The sequence below is a fragment of the Bubalus kerabau genome, chromosome 19 (assembly GCF_029407905.1).
Source record: "Bubalus kerabau isolate K-KA32 ecotype Philippines breed swamp buffalo chromosome 19, PCC_UOA_SB_1v2, whole genome shotgun sequence".
In the NCBI taxonomy this organism is placed as follows: domain Eukaryota; kingdom Metazoa; phylum Chordata; class Mammalia; order Artiodactyla; family Bovidae; genus Bubalus; species Bubalus kerabau.
Window position 1 is genome coordinate 45380895 of NC_073642.1, and position 19964 is coordinate 45400858.

Sequence of the window (19964 nt, forward strand, 5' to 3'; positions counted from 1 at the left end):
AGCAATTTCAGCCATGTAGTTGAAATAGCTCTAAAATACTGAGTTGAATATTCCCTGAGATTATGCTTGGCACCATTTATAATGGCAGTCTATTGACACTCTTAGGTCTTGGTTTTATTGCGACATTTGCAAGGTTGGAGAACGTGTGACCTTCATCTCCTTAGAAATGTTCTCCCAAACAAAGCTAAAAGTATACTATCTAGAATACAACAGCTATTATTTGTTATCTGAGTCCTTGAGTGGATTTCTCAATCCACTGCATTCTTTTAACACACCTCTCAAATTTTAAAGTGTCCTTGATACACTGTGAAGTTCAAGAAATGGATACTGGGGTCACCACAGCACTAGAGGAGACCTAGGTCTGAGCTGAAAGTTTGTCAATCCCTGATTGTGCCAGAAATTATCTGATTACTAGTCTCTTTATCTATAGTATGAGGATATATATAACTTGCCTTTCAGGGTTGATAAAAATCTATTCTTCAACAAAAGGTAACATAATCTTTATTGAAATTACTGTTTTAAGGCTTGGGCATTTAACACTATGACTCAGACCTCTGTTTGGAAATTGCCCAAGGTCACTCTGCTATTAACTTGTTGTTAATTTATAGTATGGACTTCCCTGGTGGCTCAGATGGTAAGAGCGTCTGCTACAATGCAGGAGACCCAGGTTCGATACCTGGGTTGGGAAGATCCCCTGGAGAAGGAAATGGCAACCCACTCCAGTACTCTTGCCTTGAAAATCCCATGGATGGAGGAGCCATGGACAGATGCTACAGTCCATGGGGTCGCAAAGAGTCGGACACGACTAGGGCATCACAACTCTCTGAACCTGTTTCTTCTCCATAAAATGAAATCCTTTCCTGCATCAACATGTTCAGATTCCACTTGCTTAGAGAAGGCATTTAGGCACCATTTCTCAATCACCTAAGGTAATCCTCTGTTTGAGATGCTGACACACACACACACACAGATACACACACAGAAAATGTAAATAATCAGTGCTACATAATACACTTATATTAGAAGGTGACATAATCTATATATAATGGTACATAATATACAAAGGTGATAGAGTAATCTTTCCATTTGGGCTTCCCAGGTGGCTCAGTGGCAAAGAATCTGCCTTCCAATGCAGGAGACCTGGGTTCAATTCCTGGGTTGGGAAGATTCCCTGGAGGAGGAAATGGCAACCCATTCCAGTAACCTTGCCTGGAAAATCCTATGGACAGAGAGAGAAGCCTGGTGGGCCGCAGTCCAAGGGGTCGAAAGAGACTTGGACAGGACTGAGCGACTAGACCACAACCAACTCTCCATTTACCAAGCCCTTACTGCTGTTCCCACAAGCATCAGCTGTACAAGACTAACCAGGTTCATGCTTTAAAGCAGGCTCCATGATTCAAGCAATACAGAACTAAGCTAGTGAAATCTAGACTAACAAACCAAAAATCTCAAGAACTAAAAAAAGTCTTTTCTGTTTTGTGTGTATGTAACTGCCTCTACCACTGATTTTTGAGTGCTTAAGAGGGAGTGCCTCGGCCGCTCTTTGCTTCTAGCTGTAGTGCATTGTTAGACAACGCCGGGACTTCGTCAATCATCAAGAACTGAGCAGATGATGTATAAAATAGGTAACTAATGAGAACCTATAGTAGAGCCAAGAGGAACTCTACTCAATGCTCTGCAGTGACCTAAATGGAAAGGAAATCAAGAAAAGAGAGGATATAAGTAAGCATATAGCTGATTCACTCTGCTGCACAGCAGAGATACAACAAAAGTCACCGTACTCCAATAAAAATAAAAAACAAAACAAAAAAAGAACTGAGCATATAATGTGCCAAGATTGTGCGGGAACTGCCAATAAATGTTTGTTCAAGGGCTGAGTGAAAAATTAGAGGTTATTTATAAACCTGGACATAACTTAAATATTTTATGGGTTCAATGGATTAAACAGCAAATGGATGTGAAGCCATATATCTGTGTATTGTTTTCTGTTTTCTTTAACAGGAATCTTCAATTAATCACGAGCTGGTAAGTTCCCAGCTAGATAGGAAAAATAAATAAAGACGTTTTGCTCATACAAGGAATTGGCCACCCTAGGCCTTTTCCCAGCAACCTAAAAACAAAACAAAACAGGAAATGCTTTAAAATACAGTACATCGTAAGCTTGCAGAAACTAACATTCCTGCCCTAACCAGTAACCTCACACTATCACCACCTACCTTAGCAACCTGTTCACAAGACTCTGGAGAAACCAAAATTAGTTCCTCATTGGGAAAAGAGTAGAGGTTTTTGTTCGAGTGGGTATGATTTATTCCTCTTCACTGAATAGTTTCAATGTTTTCAGTCTCTGATGGCCCTGGTCACATCAAAAAACAGAGCTAAAATGTCATTTTTCAATCTTCTACTAGTCAACCCAATCTTCTATTACTCAAATTCCTTTTGTAAAATGAACTCTTTGAATGCTACTTTTATCCTTGCTGCTGCTGCTAAGTCGCTTCAGTTGTGTCCGACTCTGTGCAACCCCATAGACGGCAGCCCACCAGGCTCCCCCGTCCCTGGGATTCTCCAGGCAAGAACACTGGAGTGGGTTGCCATTTCCTTCTCCAATGCATGAAAGTGACAAGTGAAAGTGAAGTCGTGTCCGACCCTCAGTGACCCCATGGACTGCAGCCTTCCAGGCTGCTCCGTCCATGGGATTTTCCAGGCAAGAGTACTGGAGTCAGGTGCCATTGCAGTGGAAAAGTGCCATTCTCCAACTTTTATCCTTAGATATATTCAAAAGTTTTGATAAATCTAATTTATTTTAAGGAACCATCTGAAAGAAAACAAAGCATCTGATAAAGTATAACCACAGGCTGTTTGGTGAAAAGCAATCAAAGTTCTAAGGGAAAGCAGGTGTCTGCTGTTAAACAATGCTATGGAAAGGAATCTCCCTTATTACTGCAGGTTTTGTCCCTTGACCGTGAAAAATGTGCTCAGTCTTTTCCGACTCTCTGCAATCCCATGGACTGTAGCCCAGCAGGCTCCTCTGTCCACAGGATTTTCCAGACAAGAATACTGGAGTGGGTTGCCATTTTCTTACTGCAGTTTTTGTTCCCTGACCTTGAAAAGAAATGCTAAGAAAGCTTATTTTGGGAATTCCCTGGCAGCCCAGTGGTTAGGACTCCATGCTTTCACTGCTGAGGGCAGGTTTTCACTTCCTGGTCAGGGAACTAAAATCCTGCAGCCTCAGAACACCACCAAATGTTTTAAAAAAAAAAAAAAAGTTTTTTTTCCCCAAATATGTTACTTTTGATACTCTGGTTGTCATACATGAAAGCAAGTAGAAGATACAGTCCAGTATATGTCAGCCAATTTGATATTCTTGGGCCATAGTAAAGGATGTCATGGGCTTCCCTGGTAGCTCACTGGTAAAGAATCCGCCTGCCGATGCAGGAGACGTGGGTTCAAACCATTGATTGGGAAGATCCCCTGGAGAAGGAAATGGCAACCCACCCCAGTCCAGTATCCTTGCCTGGAAAAATCCATGGACAGAGGAGCCAAGCGGCTACAGTCCATGGAATTGCAGCAGAGTCAGACACAACTTAGCGACTAAACAACAACGAAGAACATGACATCAGCATCAGAGGTTAACGTTAGCAGGCAAAACCCATCCTCTGAGCTTTCTGTAGTGTTCGTCATACCTAAGTATGGAAACTGATTTTAGAACAACTCGATGATGAACTCTTTAAAAACTAAACAAGCAAAAAAGTCTGCTGCTAAAACCAGCAACGACACTGTTCAACTCTGAACTGAAATCCTAGAAATGGTTTGCAGATCTGAGCCCAGAGACACTGACGCTACGTATGGCTATATCCCTTTTTAATTAGAGCTTCTGTTAATCTAATGAAGATCTGAAGTCCTGGAGTCAAGGGGTGGAGGGGTGAATTACCTGTTTGCTCTAAAATATAATCTGCTATAACACATTTCTGAAACGTCAATCAGCTCATACATAACTAGGATTTGTTTCATATGGGATTTTTTCATAAATTAGGGGAGCCAGATTAGTGAGAAAAGAATACTAATCTTCAGCAAGAAACATCCCTCAGCTCAGTGGCTGCAAGTCCTTATAGCTCTATTTTAAGAAAATTAAAAATTAGCGTCTGCACCGGTTCTCCCTTTCCAAAAAGGCACACCTCCCAGCTGGAAAAACTCTCCGCTAATGACAGGCCTGCACCGCCTCCTCCAAGGCAGCCCACACCATCTCTGTCACACCCCAGCATTTCTAGTCAACTCTGTCCATCAATTTTTAATGTCCCCTGGGGCAGCCTCCAGCCTGCTTGCCCTGGCTATCCAAGTTATCCCCCCAAATGCTAACCATTGTTCTCATTAGAAGTTACATCAGTTTTGAGGAGTCTGCGCCAGTGGTATTTTCCCATAAACTATCTTATTTGAGAATTTTTTCAGGAACACATACAACACGTAATGGGGTTCACCGGTGGCTCAGCAGTAAAGTATCCGTCTGCCAATGCAGGAGATACGGATTAGGTCCCTGGGTCGGGAAGATCCCCTGGAGGAGGGCATGGCAACCTACTCTAGTATTCTTCCCTGGGCAATCCCATAGACAGAGGAGCCTGGTGGACTACAGTCCACAGGGTTGAAAAGAGTCAGATACAACTTTGCAAGTAAACAACATCATGTGATGCCAAAATTCCTGTATTAGTAATAGTTCTTTTCATAACTTTTGATCATAAATACTCCTTCTATTCCATAACTGCTATTTTTTTAAGCACTGCAATTCATGAAAAGTATACATCCTCCATTAAGTAGATCTTCTGGAACATGTAGCTTTAATCATTAAATTTAAGCATTGGGCTTTTTTTTTTTTTAATCTAAAGAATTTATCTTATCCTTACCCCTAAGCATCACAAACGTTAATACTCCAACTCTGAGCTGGGGTTGGGGGATGAGGTCACAAGGTCCTTAAGAATATGAAGCAGTAGAGAGAGGATCCACATTCACCTCTACTGAAAAATCACTTGTATCACACACTGAAACACTGTAGATTACATGTGCTTTGTCCCCTCAACCATCAACTTCCCATGACTTTCCCTGACATCCTAGTATAGGAGACTTACTTTTTGTGTAGCACAGTTCTGGTCTTTTGTTTTTGTCTTTTTGTTGTTGTTGTTTTGCTTTTATATTCCACCTTTCTCAAAAGAAGAGGTTTTTTTTTTTCTTTCCCCCACTAAGGGAAAATACTATCCTAAGGAGTACAGATAAGGGATAGTCTAACATTCTCATATAGCCAGCCAAATATCCAGGCAGTATGAAACAGGCGAGAGCAGTGATTTTCAAACTAAAGCACTGGAGACCTGGAGCAACTTTTCAAAGGGTTTGGATCAGTTAGGGGAATCAGTTTATAAATCTTCAGCTTCCACTGTTTTCTCTCCTCCAGCTGATCTGAGAACTGTGATCTGCTAGTTCTCCTTCTCATCACTCCCTCCCCACTTACAATTTCACTTCTCCCACTTTACTTCCAGAATCTTACAATCACGCATTTCCCCAGGCTATAAAATAACGTCTGGGACAGCAAGCAAAGGAATGGTAACTAACTTACTCTGTACTTTATTTCATTCAAGTTACAAATTTCTGGCACAGCTCCAAGCCTCATCCATCTGTGTAATAACATGAATTTGGAAATGAGACATCTTTCCAATCTGGACCCCACAAAATGCCTCCAGCAAACAGGATACAGAGAAGGGCCATTCTGCCATCACTGAGGCAGTGGCCAGAGAATCCACTGCCAACATTCACAAGTGCACCCATGGAGTCGGCTTCAAGAAGCATGACCCTCAGGCATGAAAGAGATCCAGAAATCTGACATGAAGGAAATAGGAAGTCCAGATGTGAGCAGTGACACTGGTTTTAATAAAGCTTGGCCAAAGGGATAAGGAATGTCCATACTGTGTTCACGTGTGGTGGTGTGGCTCTCCAGAAAACATAATGAAGCTAAAAATTCACCAAATAAGCTCTATATATCAGTTACCTATGTACCTGTCACCACTTGCACAAACCTAGAGTTAGTGTAGATGAGAACAAACCACTAGTTATCAGATAAATTAAAAAGCAACAACAAAAATTTTTAAATATAAAACAAATAAAACAGCAACAATAACAAGGTGAGACAGGAGTAAAGGTGTTTACATAAAAATCATTTGGACAAGAAAATGACACTGAGTTTTGTTTTTTGTTTTTTTGCTGCACCATAGGGCATGCAGGATCTTAGTTCCCAGACTAGGGACTGAACCCATGCCCCTGTATGGGGAGTGTGGAGTCTTAACCACTGGACCACCAGGGAAGTCAGATGTTGAGGCTTTTCTGACAGAAATTTAAGACTGAGTTCACCTACCTGGCTTCAGAGTGAGGACCAGCTTTGCTAAATCAGATCATGTGATGAACATTTTCTACGAATTGTATATGGAAAAAAAATCATAGTTTTAAGCTTTTAGCAAAAATACACAGTATTTTTTTAATAGCAAAAAAACCCCTCCTGTTATTGTCTAAATTTACTATGAAAGATTTCCAATGTCAACTTAAATGAGTGAGAGGATACGTAGTATGTGCTTTGTGTTCTTTTAGGGGATACACAAACAAAAGGTCTGGATACCACTGGGCTGGAGAACTGGAAGTATTCATTTATCAGTTACAGTTTTCCTACCTCTGCTTTCCTCATTGAGTCCCCTCCCTGACAATGGAAAACTGCCTTCATTCCTACAAAAGGAAGGCAAAAAGGAAAGGGCATAAAATACAAGAGAAAGACTGAAGATTGTTGGGAAGAAATTCTTTCCCTACCTAAGTTGGAAGGTAGTACAGAATGTTATTTCGAGGAGGTTATTTGGAAATCATATTTGACTTGAAAGTACCTTGATAAAATCTTTCTAAAAGGCATTAAGCTTATTTACTAATAATTTTTTTCTAAAAGTAACTTTCTGATATTAAGAATTTTGCCTCATCACATGCTGATTTTTACTGGAGACCTATTTAAATTGTCAGATGGTTCTATATTTACAAACATTGTCTTCAAAAAAGGAGCTCATTAAGAAAAAACAAGTTCTAGTAGAAGACACTTGGTGAATTAGGGTTTTAATAATTTACTGACCAGCTCAGAGAAAGCTCTCCCAAAGAGACAGACAATGGTACCCACTGGCCTATATATAGGGGTTCTCGTTGTCAATTTTGTTTTGTGTGCTGTGTTTATTTACAAAATATACTTTATATAGAAAATATACAAAAAACAGAGACACTTAATTGTAGGGAACCATATCAATCATTATTAGTACCTCCAAAAGGGCAGAGCAAAATATATTCCTCAAACAATTCTCTATTGGCTTATAAAAGCTTTGATTTCACCAAACTACACACACCAAAACAAGACCTATTGCTTTCCAGGTGCTCACAGAGTGAAGATGCACAGGCAGCTGATGACAACGGTCGTCTCAAGGCGGCTGGGGCAGGGGTGGAAGGAAGACCTTCACCATCTACATCTTTTCACCTTTTGAGTTTTGACCCATGAGGATGTATAAACTATTTTTCATTTATAATTCAAGAAGGTGTATTTTCTAAACTCTCAAACACACTAATTATTCAAGTATATTCAGATGTAGGGATTCCCTGGTAGCTCAGTGGTTAAAGCGTTTGCCAGCAATGCAGGAGACCCGCGTTTGATCCCTGGGTTGGGAAGATCCCCTGGAGAAGGAAATGGCAACCCGCTCCAGTACTATTGCCTGGAGAATCCCATGGACGGAGGAGCCTGGTGGGCTACAGTCCACGGGGTCGCAAAGAGTCGGACACAACTGAGCAACTTCACTTTCACTTACTTTCTTATTCAGATGTAAAGAAAAATCTTTCTCAGTTCCAGCTTTAGACACTTGAGGATACAGCAAAAATCTAAGAAAATACTCTAGTCACTACTGAAAAGAGCATGTGAAAGTGAAAGTGTGAGTAGTTCAGTCGTATCTGACTCTTTGCAACCCCATGGTTCCTGCCAGGCTCCTCTGTCCATGGAAATCTCCAGAGAAGAATACTGAAGTTAGTAGCCATTCCCTTCACCAAGGGATCTTTCCAACCCAGGGATCGAACCTAGGTTGCCTGCATTACAGGCAGATTCTTCACCATCTGAGCCACCACTGAAAAGAACATACAGCTTAGAAAATGTAATGCTGGGGCTTCCCTGGTGGTCCAGTGGCTAAAACTCGATGCTTCCAGAGGGTCCAGGCTAGCTCCCTGGTCAGGAAACTAGATTCCACATGCTACAATTAAACAAAGATTCCACATGCTACAACTAAGACGCAGTGCAATCAAATCAATAAATAAATAACAAAATGCTGGGGAGGGAGGAGGGGAAACGGTGGGGGAGTAAGAGGTACAGACTATTGGGTGTAAAACAAGCTCAAGGCTGTACTGTACCATGTGGGGAACATAGACAATATATTGTAATAACTGTCAATGGAAAGCAACCTTTAAAGTTCTATAAAAAAAATTTTTACAACTTTTAAATTAATTTTTTAATTTGAAAAAAAATTTTAAGTAATGCTTTTTTTCATGATCATTCAAAGCCTATCTCAATCCAAAACATCTACCTTTGCTTCCACCCTTCCTTCCTCTACTGCTACTACTGCTAAGTCACTTCAGTCGTGTCCGACTCTGTGCGACCCCATGGACTGCTGACTCTGGCAGCCCACCAGGCTCCTCCGTCCCTGGGATTCTCCAGGCAAGAACACTGGAGCAGGCTGCCATTTCCTTCTCCAATGCATGAAAGTGAAAACTGAAAGTGAAGTCGTTCAGTCGTGTCCGACTCTTAGTGACCCCATAGATGGCAGCCCACCAGGCTCCCCCGTCCCTGGGATTCTCCAGGCAAGTACACTGGAGCAGGTTGCCATTTCCTTCTCCAATGCATGAAAGTGAAAACTGAAAGTGAAGTCACTCAGTTGTGTCCGACCCTCAGTGACCCCATGGACTGCAGCCTTCCAGGCTCCTCCTTCCATGGGATTTTCCAGGCAAGAGTACTGGAGTGGGGTGCCATTGCCTTCTCCATTCCTTCCTCTGCTGCTGCTACTGATGCTAAGTCACTTCAGTCATGTCCGACTCTGTGCGACCCCATAGACGGCAGCCCACCAGGCCCTGCCGTCCCTGGGATTCTCCAGGCAAGAACACTGGAGTAGGTTGCCATTTCCTCCTCCAATGCATGAAAGTGAAAAAGTGAAAGTGAAGTCGCTCAGTCGTGTCCGACCCTCAGTGACCCCATGGACTGCAACCTACCAGGCTCCTCCATCCATGGGATTTTCCAGGAAAGAGCACTGGAGTGGGTTGCTATTGCCTTCTCCAATTCCTTCCTCTAGCCACTCTTAATTTGTTCTAAATCCTGCAACCAAAGTAAACCTTCTCAACTTATAAAGTCAGATTGGAGACTTCCCTGGGGGTACAGTGGCTAAGATTCTGTGCTCCCAATGCAGGGGGCCTGGATTTGAGCCCTGGTTGGGGAACAAGATCCTACATGCCCCAAATAAGAGTTCATAGGCTGCAGCGAAGATCAAAGATTGAAGATCCTGCATGCTGCAACTAAGACCTGGATCAGCCAAATAAATAATTTTTCTTAAAGTCAGATTGGATCACTCTTCTATCAGATCTCCCAAAAGCACCCCTTTTTACCAAAATTAAAAACAACTGTCCTTCAAAGACCTCCAGGACTTCCAATGAGTCTAATCTCACCAACTTCTATTCTCCCCAACACTCACTCTGCTCCAGCCATACCTGCCTCAGTGAAGGCCTTCATCCACACCAGGCAGCTATGGACTCAGAGACTTTGCAACTGCTATTCCTTCTGCCAGCTACTCTCTTCTGTCAGATGTCTACCCTGCTAACTCCCTCAACTCCTTCATGTTTTCACTCTCAAGTATGCTTTCACAATGAAGCCTCTCCTGATACCTTGTTTAAAAATAGTAACTCCATCCTATCCACACATTTCTTATCCCCTTTACCTACTTTTGTTTTCCATATGCTTACCACCTAACACACTATATATTTCACAAGTGCAGAGTCCTAACCACTGGATCACCACAGAATTCCCACATAGTTCACTTATTATAAAAGTTCCCAAAGACAAGGATCTCTGTCTTGTTTGCTCACTGACACATCAGAAAAGGCACCTAGAGCCAGCATCTGGCACAAAGTATACACACAAAAGTGTCCAATTAATAAACAGGCTCAACCTGCTTTTTCAATTGTACTTCCCACCTATTCTGCCTTAAAGAATCTGTGTTCCAGCCAGTCAGCCTGGCATACTCACTCACCATCCTAACACATCTCTGCACCCCAGTCCACACCTTCTTCCCATGTGGGGAAAATGCAGCCAAACCCTCAGATACCTCCCTCTGCAATTTCTCTGATCGCTCTTCCTGCCCTGGGTCCCAAAGCACTCACTGCCCAGCTCTTTCAGCTGAATGGGGTGAGGGGGCAGGGGGAATCTGAGAATATGTGTAAATTCTAATTTTTCCTGAACTTGGATTTAATTTCCCCGAAGGAAAAACTGAAGTTCATATTCTTGGACACTCAGAAGAACTCAGTACATTGAAAAAAAAATTAATTAAAATAAGTTTCAAAAATGCCATTCCTAGGGTGTGTGTATGTGTGCGCACGGTTTCCACTCAGAATGAAAAGAGCTTTAAGTCTCAAGAAGAAAGGAAAAAATGTATATTCCTGTTTTCTTTTCCTACTTTATCCAATATTTAAATGTCAGGGAGAAAAAATGGCAGTGAGAAAACTGTTACTGGATCTGAGTGACTCTACTCAAAAGGTATGAGCACCTCCCTTCACCTCCAGAACTCGCACTCCATGCCTAGGAGGCCCTACCAGATTGGATCCGACCTCTCCTGCCACTCACCCCACTTTCGCCACCCCAATCGCACAGCTATCCTTGAAACATGCCAGACATGCTGGTGCTTCAGGGCATGGTTACCATTCCTGCTACCTGGAATGCTCAATCCCCTGGGATTTTCTCCCTGCTTAAAGCTTTCTAAATGTCTCCTTCCTGACCACTCTAGCTAAAATCAAAGAACAAGACCTCTTCCTTAGTTCCTATCCTCATCTCTGCTGTTTTTTTACCTCCATAACATCTCTAAGAACCTAATAATCTATATTTTTATTTATTTATCTAGTGGCATTAGAATACTTTTATATTTTATTTGTAGGTAAATCTCTACTCTTTAGAATGGGCTTCCCAGGTGACACATAGTATCCGCCATTAGAAAGTATATAATACTTGTGGAACAAAGAATTTAACAAATGTACATATTTTACAAATGAGGGGACAACAATGCAAATTTTGTAAACATCTCCAAAATAAGAGAAATTCTTTCAACTGATAGCTTTTTCTACTTCTTTATGTTTGAATATAACTGAATGTTGTTCATTAGAAACAATCCAATTCCAAAGCTACTCTAAAAGTGGCTTAAAATCAGCACTTCTGCAACATATAAGCAAATATTTGTCAAGCATTATTTGTGTGCAGTAACATGTTCCTGAACAACAACAAAAAGAACTCTTTCTTTGAAGAAATCATGGTCTGGGGAGGGGAATCTAATTTCAAACATACACCAAAAAACTGCCCACATTTTGCTTAAAATAAACTAAAGTATAAAATGCCATGGAAACATAAGAAGCCATAGAAAGGTGGCAAAAATAAGTGATAACAAAATACAAGTTTATTTAGTTTTTTTTTAATTAAAAAGCAAGGCTAAAATAAATTTTATGTATGCTTCTAAATTATGTTAACAAAGTAGCTGTTAATTTTCCATCTCCCCTCAACAGCATGGTTAAAATGTTACTGGGTGAGCCACACTACAGGGAGTGTCTCACTGGTTACAAAACCTGTCTTGGTTACAAAACCTGGTCTTTTCCTTTCCCACTGATGACTTCCAGGAAGGAAAGGGGATTTCTGAAACATGTTAAAGCTTCCCCTCAAGAGGTGGAAATAAAAAGTTCCCAGCAGATCTCCTTCTGGTTTTTGCAGATCTCATTATTTTTTGTTTTTTAGTTGAAATCATGTGGTTACATAAACCAATGAGAAGTCAAATGCTTCAAAGGCAAAAATCCACAGAGGTACGACAGACAATTTCATAATTTATTTCTCCACATCAGGCCCCCAAAGCCATCATGGAGCTATTTACAGGACATTGTTACTATTGCAACATAGTACAAAAAAGCCTTAACACCACTGACACTAGCATTTATCTATAGGCCAAAAAAGCCTTCAAGAGCAAAATCAAGAGTGTAGACTCTGATAGTGGGGCATTACATTCAACTTCTGATTTCTTAAAGAATTTAAATTTACCACAACACTGTTTAAACTCACTTTTTAGTCATTTTAACTAAGTCAAGAGATGGTCTCTATTTTACTATACACTTTGCAAGGATGACCTCATGCACTCCAACCTACAGAACTTAGAGTGAAATTAAACTGCAAAAAAAAAAAAAAAATCCTAACTAAACTACAGCTACAAGTAAATGGTTCAGGAAACTAGAGCATGCTTTACATTCAGATTTTACATCCAAAATATGCATTCTGGTTCTTAAATTCCAGGTTTGAAAAGAAATGCCAACAGTAATAAAACTAAATGTCCTTATAGAGCAGCTAAGATGCCTCAAAAGTGCTGAAACAGAAGACAGCTTTGAGTACAATCTTATGCTAGTTCAATACAAATAAACACTTTTAAGGCTTGGAATGAAATTATCTCACTCTACCACAATGCAACAATGTACTGGCTAAGTTGTTCTGAAGCTAGTTCAACTAAAGCTCATCGAAGAGGAGCGGCCCTCCATGAGGCATGCATGCTTTGTAAAGTATTTGTCTCATATTGGTCCTCAAGTTCTTTTTTAAAAAGTCTATCATTATTAATATTTATTCTGCAAGAATTATATCAAGGAACGTCAACATAGATTCAGGAACCCTTTCTTCACAGCCATGAGTTATTCATTGTGGTTATTAAAGTTAAGATGAGTTAAGATACAGGAAAAGTGCTTAGCCCAGTTGTTTGCCTGGTAGTAAACGCCCAGTAGTCATTAACAAGTAGTTATTAGCTATCTACGAAAACACAGTTTCAAACACTATCTGCAAAAAACCATAAATTCCTTTTCGGGCTCTACTGTTCCGGACTGTGCAAACAGAAAATTAATGAGTAAAACTAACCATCTTGAAGATCAAAAAAGGTACAATTAACAGAGCTGCTTTCAAAAACTGAATTGGGATGCCATAACACAAATTCACAATCTCACTTGAAGGCTGATAAACTAGTTAGCATTCTCATTAGGATCGAAGCCAGCTAAATCAGGGACAGTTAAAGGTCAAAAGCGCCCAAGCCGGGAGCGGTCTGCTCCACTACCCGGTCTCCGCCTCCCACAGGAATAGGAGACCGAACCGACGGCTGGCGCGACCGAAGAGCAGGCGAGGGCACACCCGGTAGACGTCTCCCTAGGGGATCTCCTCCAGTAATAAAGACGCCTCTATCTCGGGTCTGGAGACTCACCCGCGACCGCTGATCTCAAGAGTTCTCCCCCCCCCACCCTGGCCCGCTCCCAACCGCAGGAACGCCACCCGCGCGGCCCCCACACCTCGGCCCACGTGTCCGTCGCGCAGAGGCTAGTCGGCGCGCAGCTCCCGCGGGGCCGGCCCTCCGCCCTTCCGCCTGCCAGGCCCGGAGCCCGAAAGGCTGCCGCCCCGGCCCTCCGCGCCCCCCACCGGCACCGCGGCCCGGGCAGGATACTGAACACAGTCCGCTCCCAGGGCTCCAGCATGTAGAGCGCCGTGACCAGCAGGTACTGGTAGTAGAACCAGGACATCTGCTTCCAGGCCCGCGCCAGCGCCATCCCCGCCGCGCGCCTCCCGCGTTGCAGCCAAACGTCAGTCTGTCCGGCCGGCCTCCCGCTAGCGTCCTAGAGCCCCCCGGCCGTCAGGCCCGCCCGCCCGCCACCCCGCGCCCATTGGCCGGCCAGGCCTGGAGCGTCACCCGTGGGCACGCCCAGCCCCGCGCGCTCCCGGGCCGCCGCCAGCGAGCCCCGCCCGGCCGTGCTCATTGGCCAGGCCCAACCTCGCGCGGCTCCCGGCCCTCCGCGCTTCCCACTCCCGGCGCCGCGCCCACGCGAGCCCGGGAACTGTCCCCGCGAGAGCGCCCAGCCCGGCCTCGCCCTGAGGCCGTTGGTGGGCGGGACCGTACTGCCCGCCGGCTTGAGCGCGGGGGCGGGCGCCCGTACTAGGGCCCAGAAACGCCGGTCGCAGAAATATCTGTGGCATAGCAGTGACTCCTTAGGCGTCCTAATGGGCTCGGGCATTACAAGTTGAATAGGAACTTATTAGGGTGCTTAACTCGTGCAGTTTACGATCTAGAGAGGGAGACAGGCATTCATCACACCAATGCAATTAAAGCTGTGATCGGTGCTGCTGCTGCTACTGCTAAGTCGCTTCAGTCGTGTCCGACTCTGTGCGACCCCATAGATGGCAGCCCACCAGGCTCCCCCGTCCCTGGGATTCTCCAGGCAAGAACACTGGAGTGGGTTGCCATTTCCTTCTCCAATGCATGAAAGTGAAAAGTGAAAGTGAAGTCGCTCAGTCGTGTCCGACTCTTAGCGACCCCATGGACTGCAACCTACTAGGCTCCTCCATCCATGCGATTTTCCAGGCAAGAGTACTGGAGTGGGGTGTCATGATCGGTGCAGAGGGAGAAAATAAGATGCTCCGAGAGAGTGTGGAGGCGAACATCCCCCACTCAAGGAGGTCATGAAAGGCATCTGTGAAGAAGTGTCTGCCCACCTCTCTTAGTAGCTGTAGGTGCCCTGTAGGTCAAGGCCGGGAGAAGGACGGTGATCTGGTTGGTTCTGCAGATGACAGATTGCTTGAGATCCGTAGGTGGGGCAGATATTTCCTGGAGATGCGCTCTTAAATGTTCAGATTTTCCCACTAACAAATGGGCCCCGACGTCACACACACCTTCAGGAATGAAGATGCACGATTAACATGTGACGTGATACTATTAAATGGCCTGCTATTTAAATGTTAAAAGGTTTATATTAATAGGTTAAGTAGCTTTCTGCTACACTTTAAAGCTTTGATGGTTGACAACTATTTATTTAGAAATATCAAGTACTGTTCAAGAGCTAAATAGTGGGTATAGAAAGCCAGATAGACTGAGATCTGCCTTCATAAAGTACCCAGTAACTACCAGGGAAGAGAAGCAGGTTAATTGATTACAGTGAGATGTAGTAAAGGGTATTTTTATGTTTTGTGTAGGATGCTATGATAGCCCAGGAAAAATCACATTGGGATTGTAAAAGCCTTTGGGGAAATGGTGCTTGAGCTGATTATTAAAGGACAAGTAGAAATGGGAGGATGAATGGGGTGGAGTGGATATTACAAACACTGGACTATGGATCCCCTATATGAATGCCTGGTGCTTTTAAAGAGCTGGAAGAACTTCCCTGAAAAGAGAAAAAAGAAAGGCTGAAAAGAAAAGGAAAATAGTGTAGATAGCAGCAAGAGGTAGATAGTAACCAGGGACTATAACCTAAAAGACCTTGTTTGAGGAGCTAAAGAATTTTTAACTTACTGTCCAAAAGTTAAAAGAACCAGTAGCTTAGTAAGATTTGCTTTTGGGATAAGACATGAGTATTAGCAGTAGACTGGAGGAAAAGAAGATCCAGTTGGAGACCGTAAGAGGTAGAAACTATAAAAGTATACTATAAACCACACTCACTTGGGGCCTCCTTATCCTTGAGAGATCTGAGTACTCTTGTCTCTCCCACTTCTGAATCTTCCTGTGTTGGGCTTCTCTCTCTCTCTCATCCTGAGCTATCTCTTCAGATCTGTTTGGGCAGGCAAACTCTGTTCCTTTCTCTTTAAGAACCCCAAGTATCTCAGCCCTTGGTGATGCTTGGTTAAGTTTACACAAAGTTGGAAGCATCATCACTCATAGCTACCCTTCCCAATGCCAGGTCTCTAAGTGCCATTCCTACCATGTGGTCCTCCCTACTGTATGTAGCTCCCCAGTCCACTGCATCTCTTCAGGAGAGCAGCCCCAGCAAGTCAGTTTCCATCCCTCAGCTTCCCCAGGATTCCAGTGAACATAACCCCCACCTCCACCCCATCTCTGTACAGTTGATGACTGACTAGAAGTGGTGAAAAGAGGCTGGGATCCTGGATAATGACAATATTCACAAAGAGTCCAAGAGGAAAAGTCTGGCTGAAAAGACATGAATGCTGTTAGGAAGAGGCTGAATCTGAGGTACCTGAGAGACACTTAAATGGAGGTATACAGGGGGCAGTTAGGCACATGGGTCTGGAACTCAGTAGAGAAGCCTGAACAGAAGCTAGAGGCATGTGGATTTTCAGTACGTGCTGGTAATTGAAGCCATGACTGCAGACGGGGCAGCCAGGGAAAGCAATCAGAGTGGGAAGAGCAGACTGAAGCAACTCTGCATTTAGGAGATGAAAGTCCAAAGGGACCCAATAAAGGGAACTCAGAAGGAGCTAACAGATTTGACAGCAAAGAGGACTAGCCAAATAGGCAAAGCCAAAGGAGGAAGGGACAACCAGCAGGGAGGACAAGAAAAAGAGGAAGGGACTTACCAATTTGTTTTGCCCACATGGGGCTCAACTGATGACTCATTGATTGTGGAGTGATAAGGGCAGAAACCAGATTAGAGAGGGAATGAGAGGTAACAAAAGAAGAGATGGATCAGACTTATCTTTGCAGGAAGGAGAGAGAGGATGATGAGGGTTTTTTGTTTAGTTTGATTTTCAGATGGGAAAGTGTGAGCAAGTTTATGAGCTTAGAGTAAAGATACAAGTGAAAATGGTGGAATGGCGGGGGCAGGGAGGGGGGCACAAATCTACAGCCTTAATAAACAGGAATTGGTAGCTCTTTTCCTAAGAGAGGAAAAAGGGAGCCAGATGGACATGAACATGGAAGAGTAAGTTAAGGAACTCCCTACTTGACAGCCTCAGTCTCAATCAGGCAGAAAGGACTTCTTAAAGGACTTCTTAGAGCCTTAAAGTAAGGCTTCTGTAAAGAGTGAGCAAGACGTTGAGGTAAACAGTTGGAAAAGGAAAAGGGGGAATGGGAGAAATTTCCTAAACCTGCGGAGGGATCATCGGACAGAAAAAGCACATCAGTTTCACCATCAAGCCACAGGACCCATGGATGGAACCAGAGAGGATGAATTAGGAGTCTTGCTCCAGGGTGGAGTCTGTCTGACAGAGTACAAGCGAAAGACAAGGAAGCAAGAAGTTTGGTGGGAAGAGAATCATTGGTGTAAGGGCTGTGAGAATTGGATCAGAGATGGGAGTAAATGCAGAATAGTAAAAATGCGATTGTCAAGAGCTGTGCAAGGTTGGGAACTGTAGGAGTACACGGTGGGAGAGCTTCTGTCCTGGAGGAGACATCCTGCCGAATATCCTGCCAAAGCTTGAGATCATAGAGATGAGCCAGACAAGGCAAGGAGAGGCACGAGCTATAACCGTGGGACAGGCAGCCAGAGTAGGGCGGAGGGGAAGGAAGGGACTGTCATCGCCAATGGTGTTGGCAGGACTGGGCACACGAAAGTTGAAGTGGACACATGAAATCCAGGACGGTGGCAGGACTAAGGACAGAGAGGAAAAAACTGGAGACCAAACATCAAAGACTTCAGGGAGTGCAGAGAAAGCTCAGAGAGAAGTGGAATGGAGGGGGCAAAGCCCAGTGGCATGTGGTCTCTCTTAGGAAGCAGTAAGAAGGCCAAGAAGGCCAACCCGCTCTGCCTCCAGTAGAGGGGAGATGGGCTTGTCCACAGAGGGCAGAAGAGAGGTGGAATGCTCACGACGAGGTCAACAGTAGACTTTGTTTATATGGGAAAGGAGAACCTGGCCCAAGAGAGGGTTGGCAAGGAGGGCTCAGTGCAAGAATGTGTCTGGAAGAAAGAAATGTCAGAGCAGAATGGGAAGGTGGGAACTGGTACCCTAGGGAGGTAGTGCTGACAGCAACATGGGCCAGGCTAACCTCCAGATCTGGCTTCCAGAAACATCAGTGTGGACACAGCAGGACTGAAGTGGTGTTGAGGTACTTTGATCTCCAGGCCAGAAACTATGTACCAGTTTTAATACCCTTGTCTTCTCCCCTCCCCAAACCCCCAACTTCTCTCCCTAAGAGTAATATGGAATCATTCTACCAAGCATCATTTTTTTTTTTTTTCTTGGAGGGGTGGGGGGTGGTGGGAGGTGGAGCTGCACAGCATGCGGGATCTTAATACCCCGATCAAGGAGTGATTTCCTGCCCTCTGCAGTGGAAGCTTGGAGGACTCACCCCTGAACCACCAGCAAAGTCCCTGTTTCAGTTCCAAGTATTAGATTTGCCTCCTTTGGTAGGATCTGCACACAGTCTCACTCTTACGATGATGAGCTGGTCATTGTCATCCAAACTTTCCTTATCAACTACCATTGCCTACTTCGGCTTGAAAACTTTTCATTCTGAAAATACTTGCAGCCTATGAGAAGAGAATGGCAAGAGAAGAGAATTATCAAGAACTTGTTTGCATCCTGAAAGTTTTCACTTAAACCATCTTTTCAGTTAAAATGACTCAGTAGTTCACCAATCCATTCACTGACCGTCCATCATACGGCAGCTGTGCCAATGCTGGGTTGCAGAAAGACCAATGCAATGTGACCTCCGCCCTCCAAGTTTATCATCTGGTGAGAAACATGTCCCTGTGCCCCATGGAAAGAATGTTACAATTTTGTTTAAAACTGCAGTGGGTGCTTTCTTCCCCAGGGGCTGTAGAGAGTGGCAGGGCAGGTCACCAAGAGCCACACGTGGCAAGGAAATGTGGGATTCATCCTGCTTGCTAGGTTTTCACAATACTTCTGGACCAGTAGCCACAGTAACCTCCATGTTCTGGACCCAAGCCCCTCCTCAGGGGCTGAGCAGAGCCTCTGGTGGCTGAGCTGTGCCAGGAGCAATGAGGTTATCATCTGTGCGTGAAAGAGAAAGAAAATGAGAGGATGAGAAGCAGAGGCTCTGGGGTCAGCAAAGGTGAGAGCTGGTTCTGAGGGTAGAGAAAATGCTGGTCTGGTGGCTTGGTGCGGAGAGGAAAGGGGTCGAGCAAGGCTAGTCAATGAGTATAAACTAAGGAAAACCCTCCAAACATGTTGCACAATGTCTCAAAATACAGCAAGGGCTTGATACAATTCTTGTGCGTTTTCACTACAGCAGATACAGAGCAGCACAAAACAGAAAGTTCACATTCATAATAGAATGACTATCAACACTTGCTCCATACACAATTTGTTCAAATGGATTGTTTTTATGGAATAAGAACTGAGTTCAGCAAATTCATTTGCTTCCAAATGGGGTAGAATCCACTTTGGGGTTTCCCTCAGGTCCTGGTGGCTCAGTGGTAAAGAATCTGCCTGTAATGCAGCAGACCTGGGTTCAATCCTTGCATTGGAAAGATCCCCTGGAGAAGGGAATGGCTACCCACTCCAGTAGTCTGGGCAGGGAGAATTCCATGGACTGTACAGTCCATGGGGTTGCAAAGAGTCAGACACAACTGAGCAACTTTCACTTTCAGCAATGTTATATGTAAAGGCAAATACGCCTTACCAATTAGTTTAAATATGGCAAGTAATTTGATTCAACAGAAAGAAGCTACAAGAAAGCTGATTTAACCATGACATTTTTTCATTCATGCATACATTTAGCAAATCCTTATGGAATTCTTACTATGCACTAGGTATCAAAGACTGATTTCGAATACTCCCATCTTTTTTGGCACTAGTAACGCCAAGGAGAGGATGCAGTGGCCCTAGTAGATCAGGAACCCTGGCATCAGCCAACAGGAAGTCCAGAGCCAGCGCTCTCTGTGGTTTCCTAGGAAATGAGCAGCAGGAAGCGAGGGGCTTATTCCAC

General features: G+C 43.9%; 1 protein-coding gene across 1 annotated transcript in view; it reads right to left on the reverse strand.

Annotated features, from left to right (window-relative positions):
- The window catches only part of SPTSSA (serine palmitoyltransferase small subunit A), a 459057-nt gene extending 445100 nt beyond the window's left edge, over positions 1-13957 (reverse strand). Inside the window, exon 1 of the mRNA XM_055555731.1 lies at positions 13797-13957. Coding sequence (XP_055411706.1) covers positions 13797-13899 — 103 coding nt within the window. The 5' untranslated portion in view covers positions 13900-13957. The remainder of the gene's footprint in view (positions 1-13796) is intronic.
- Positions 13958-19964: the final 6007 nt, after the last annotated feature.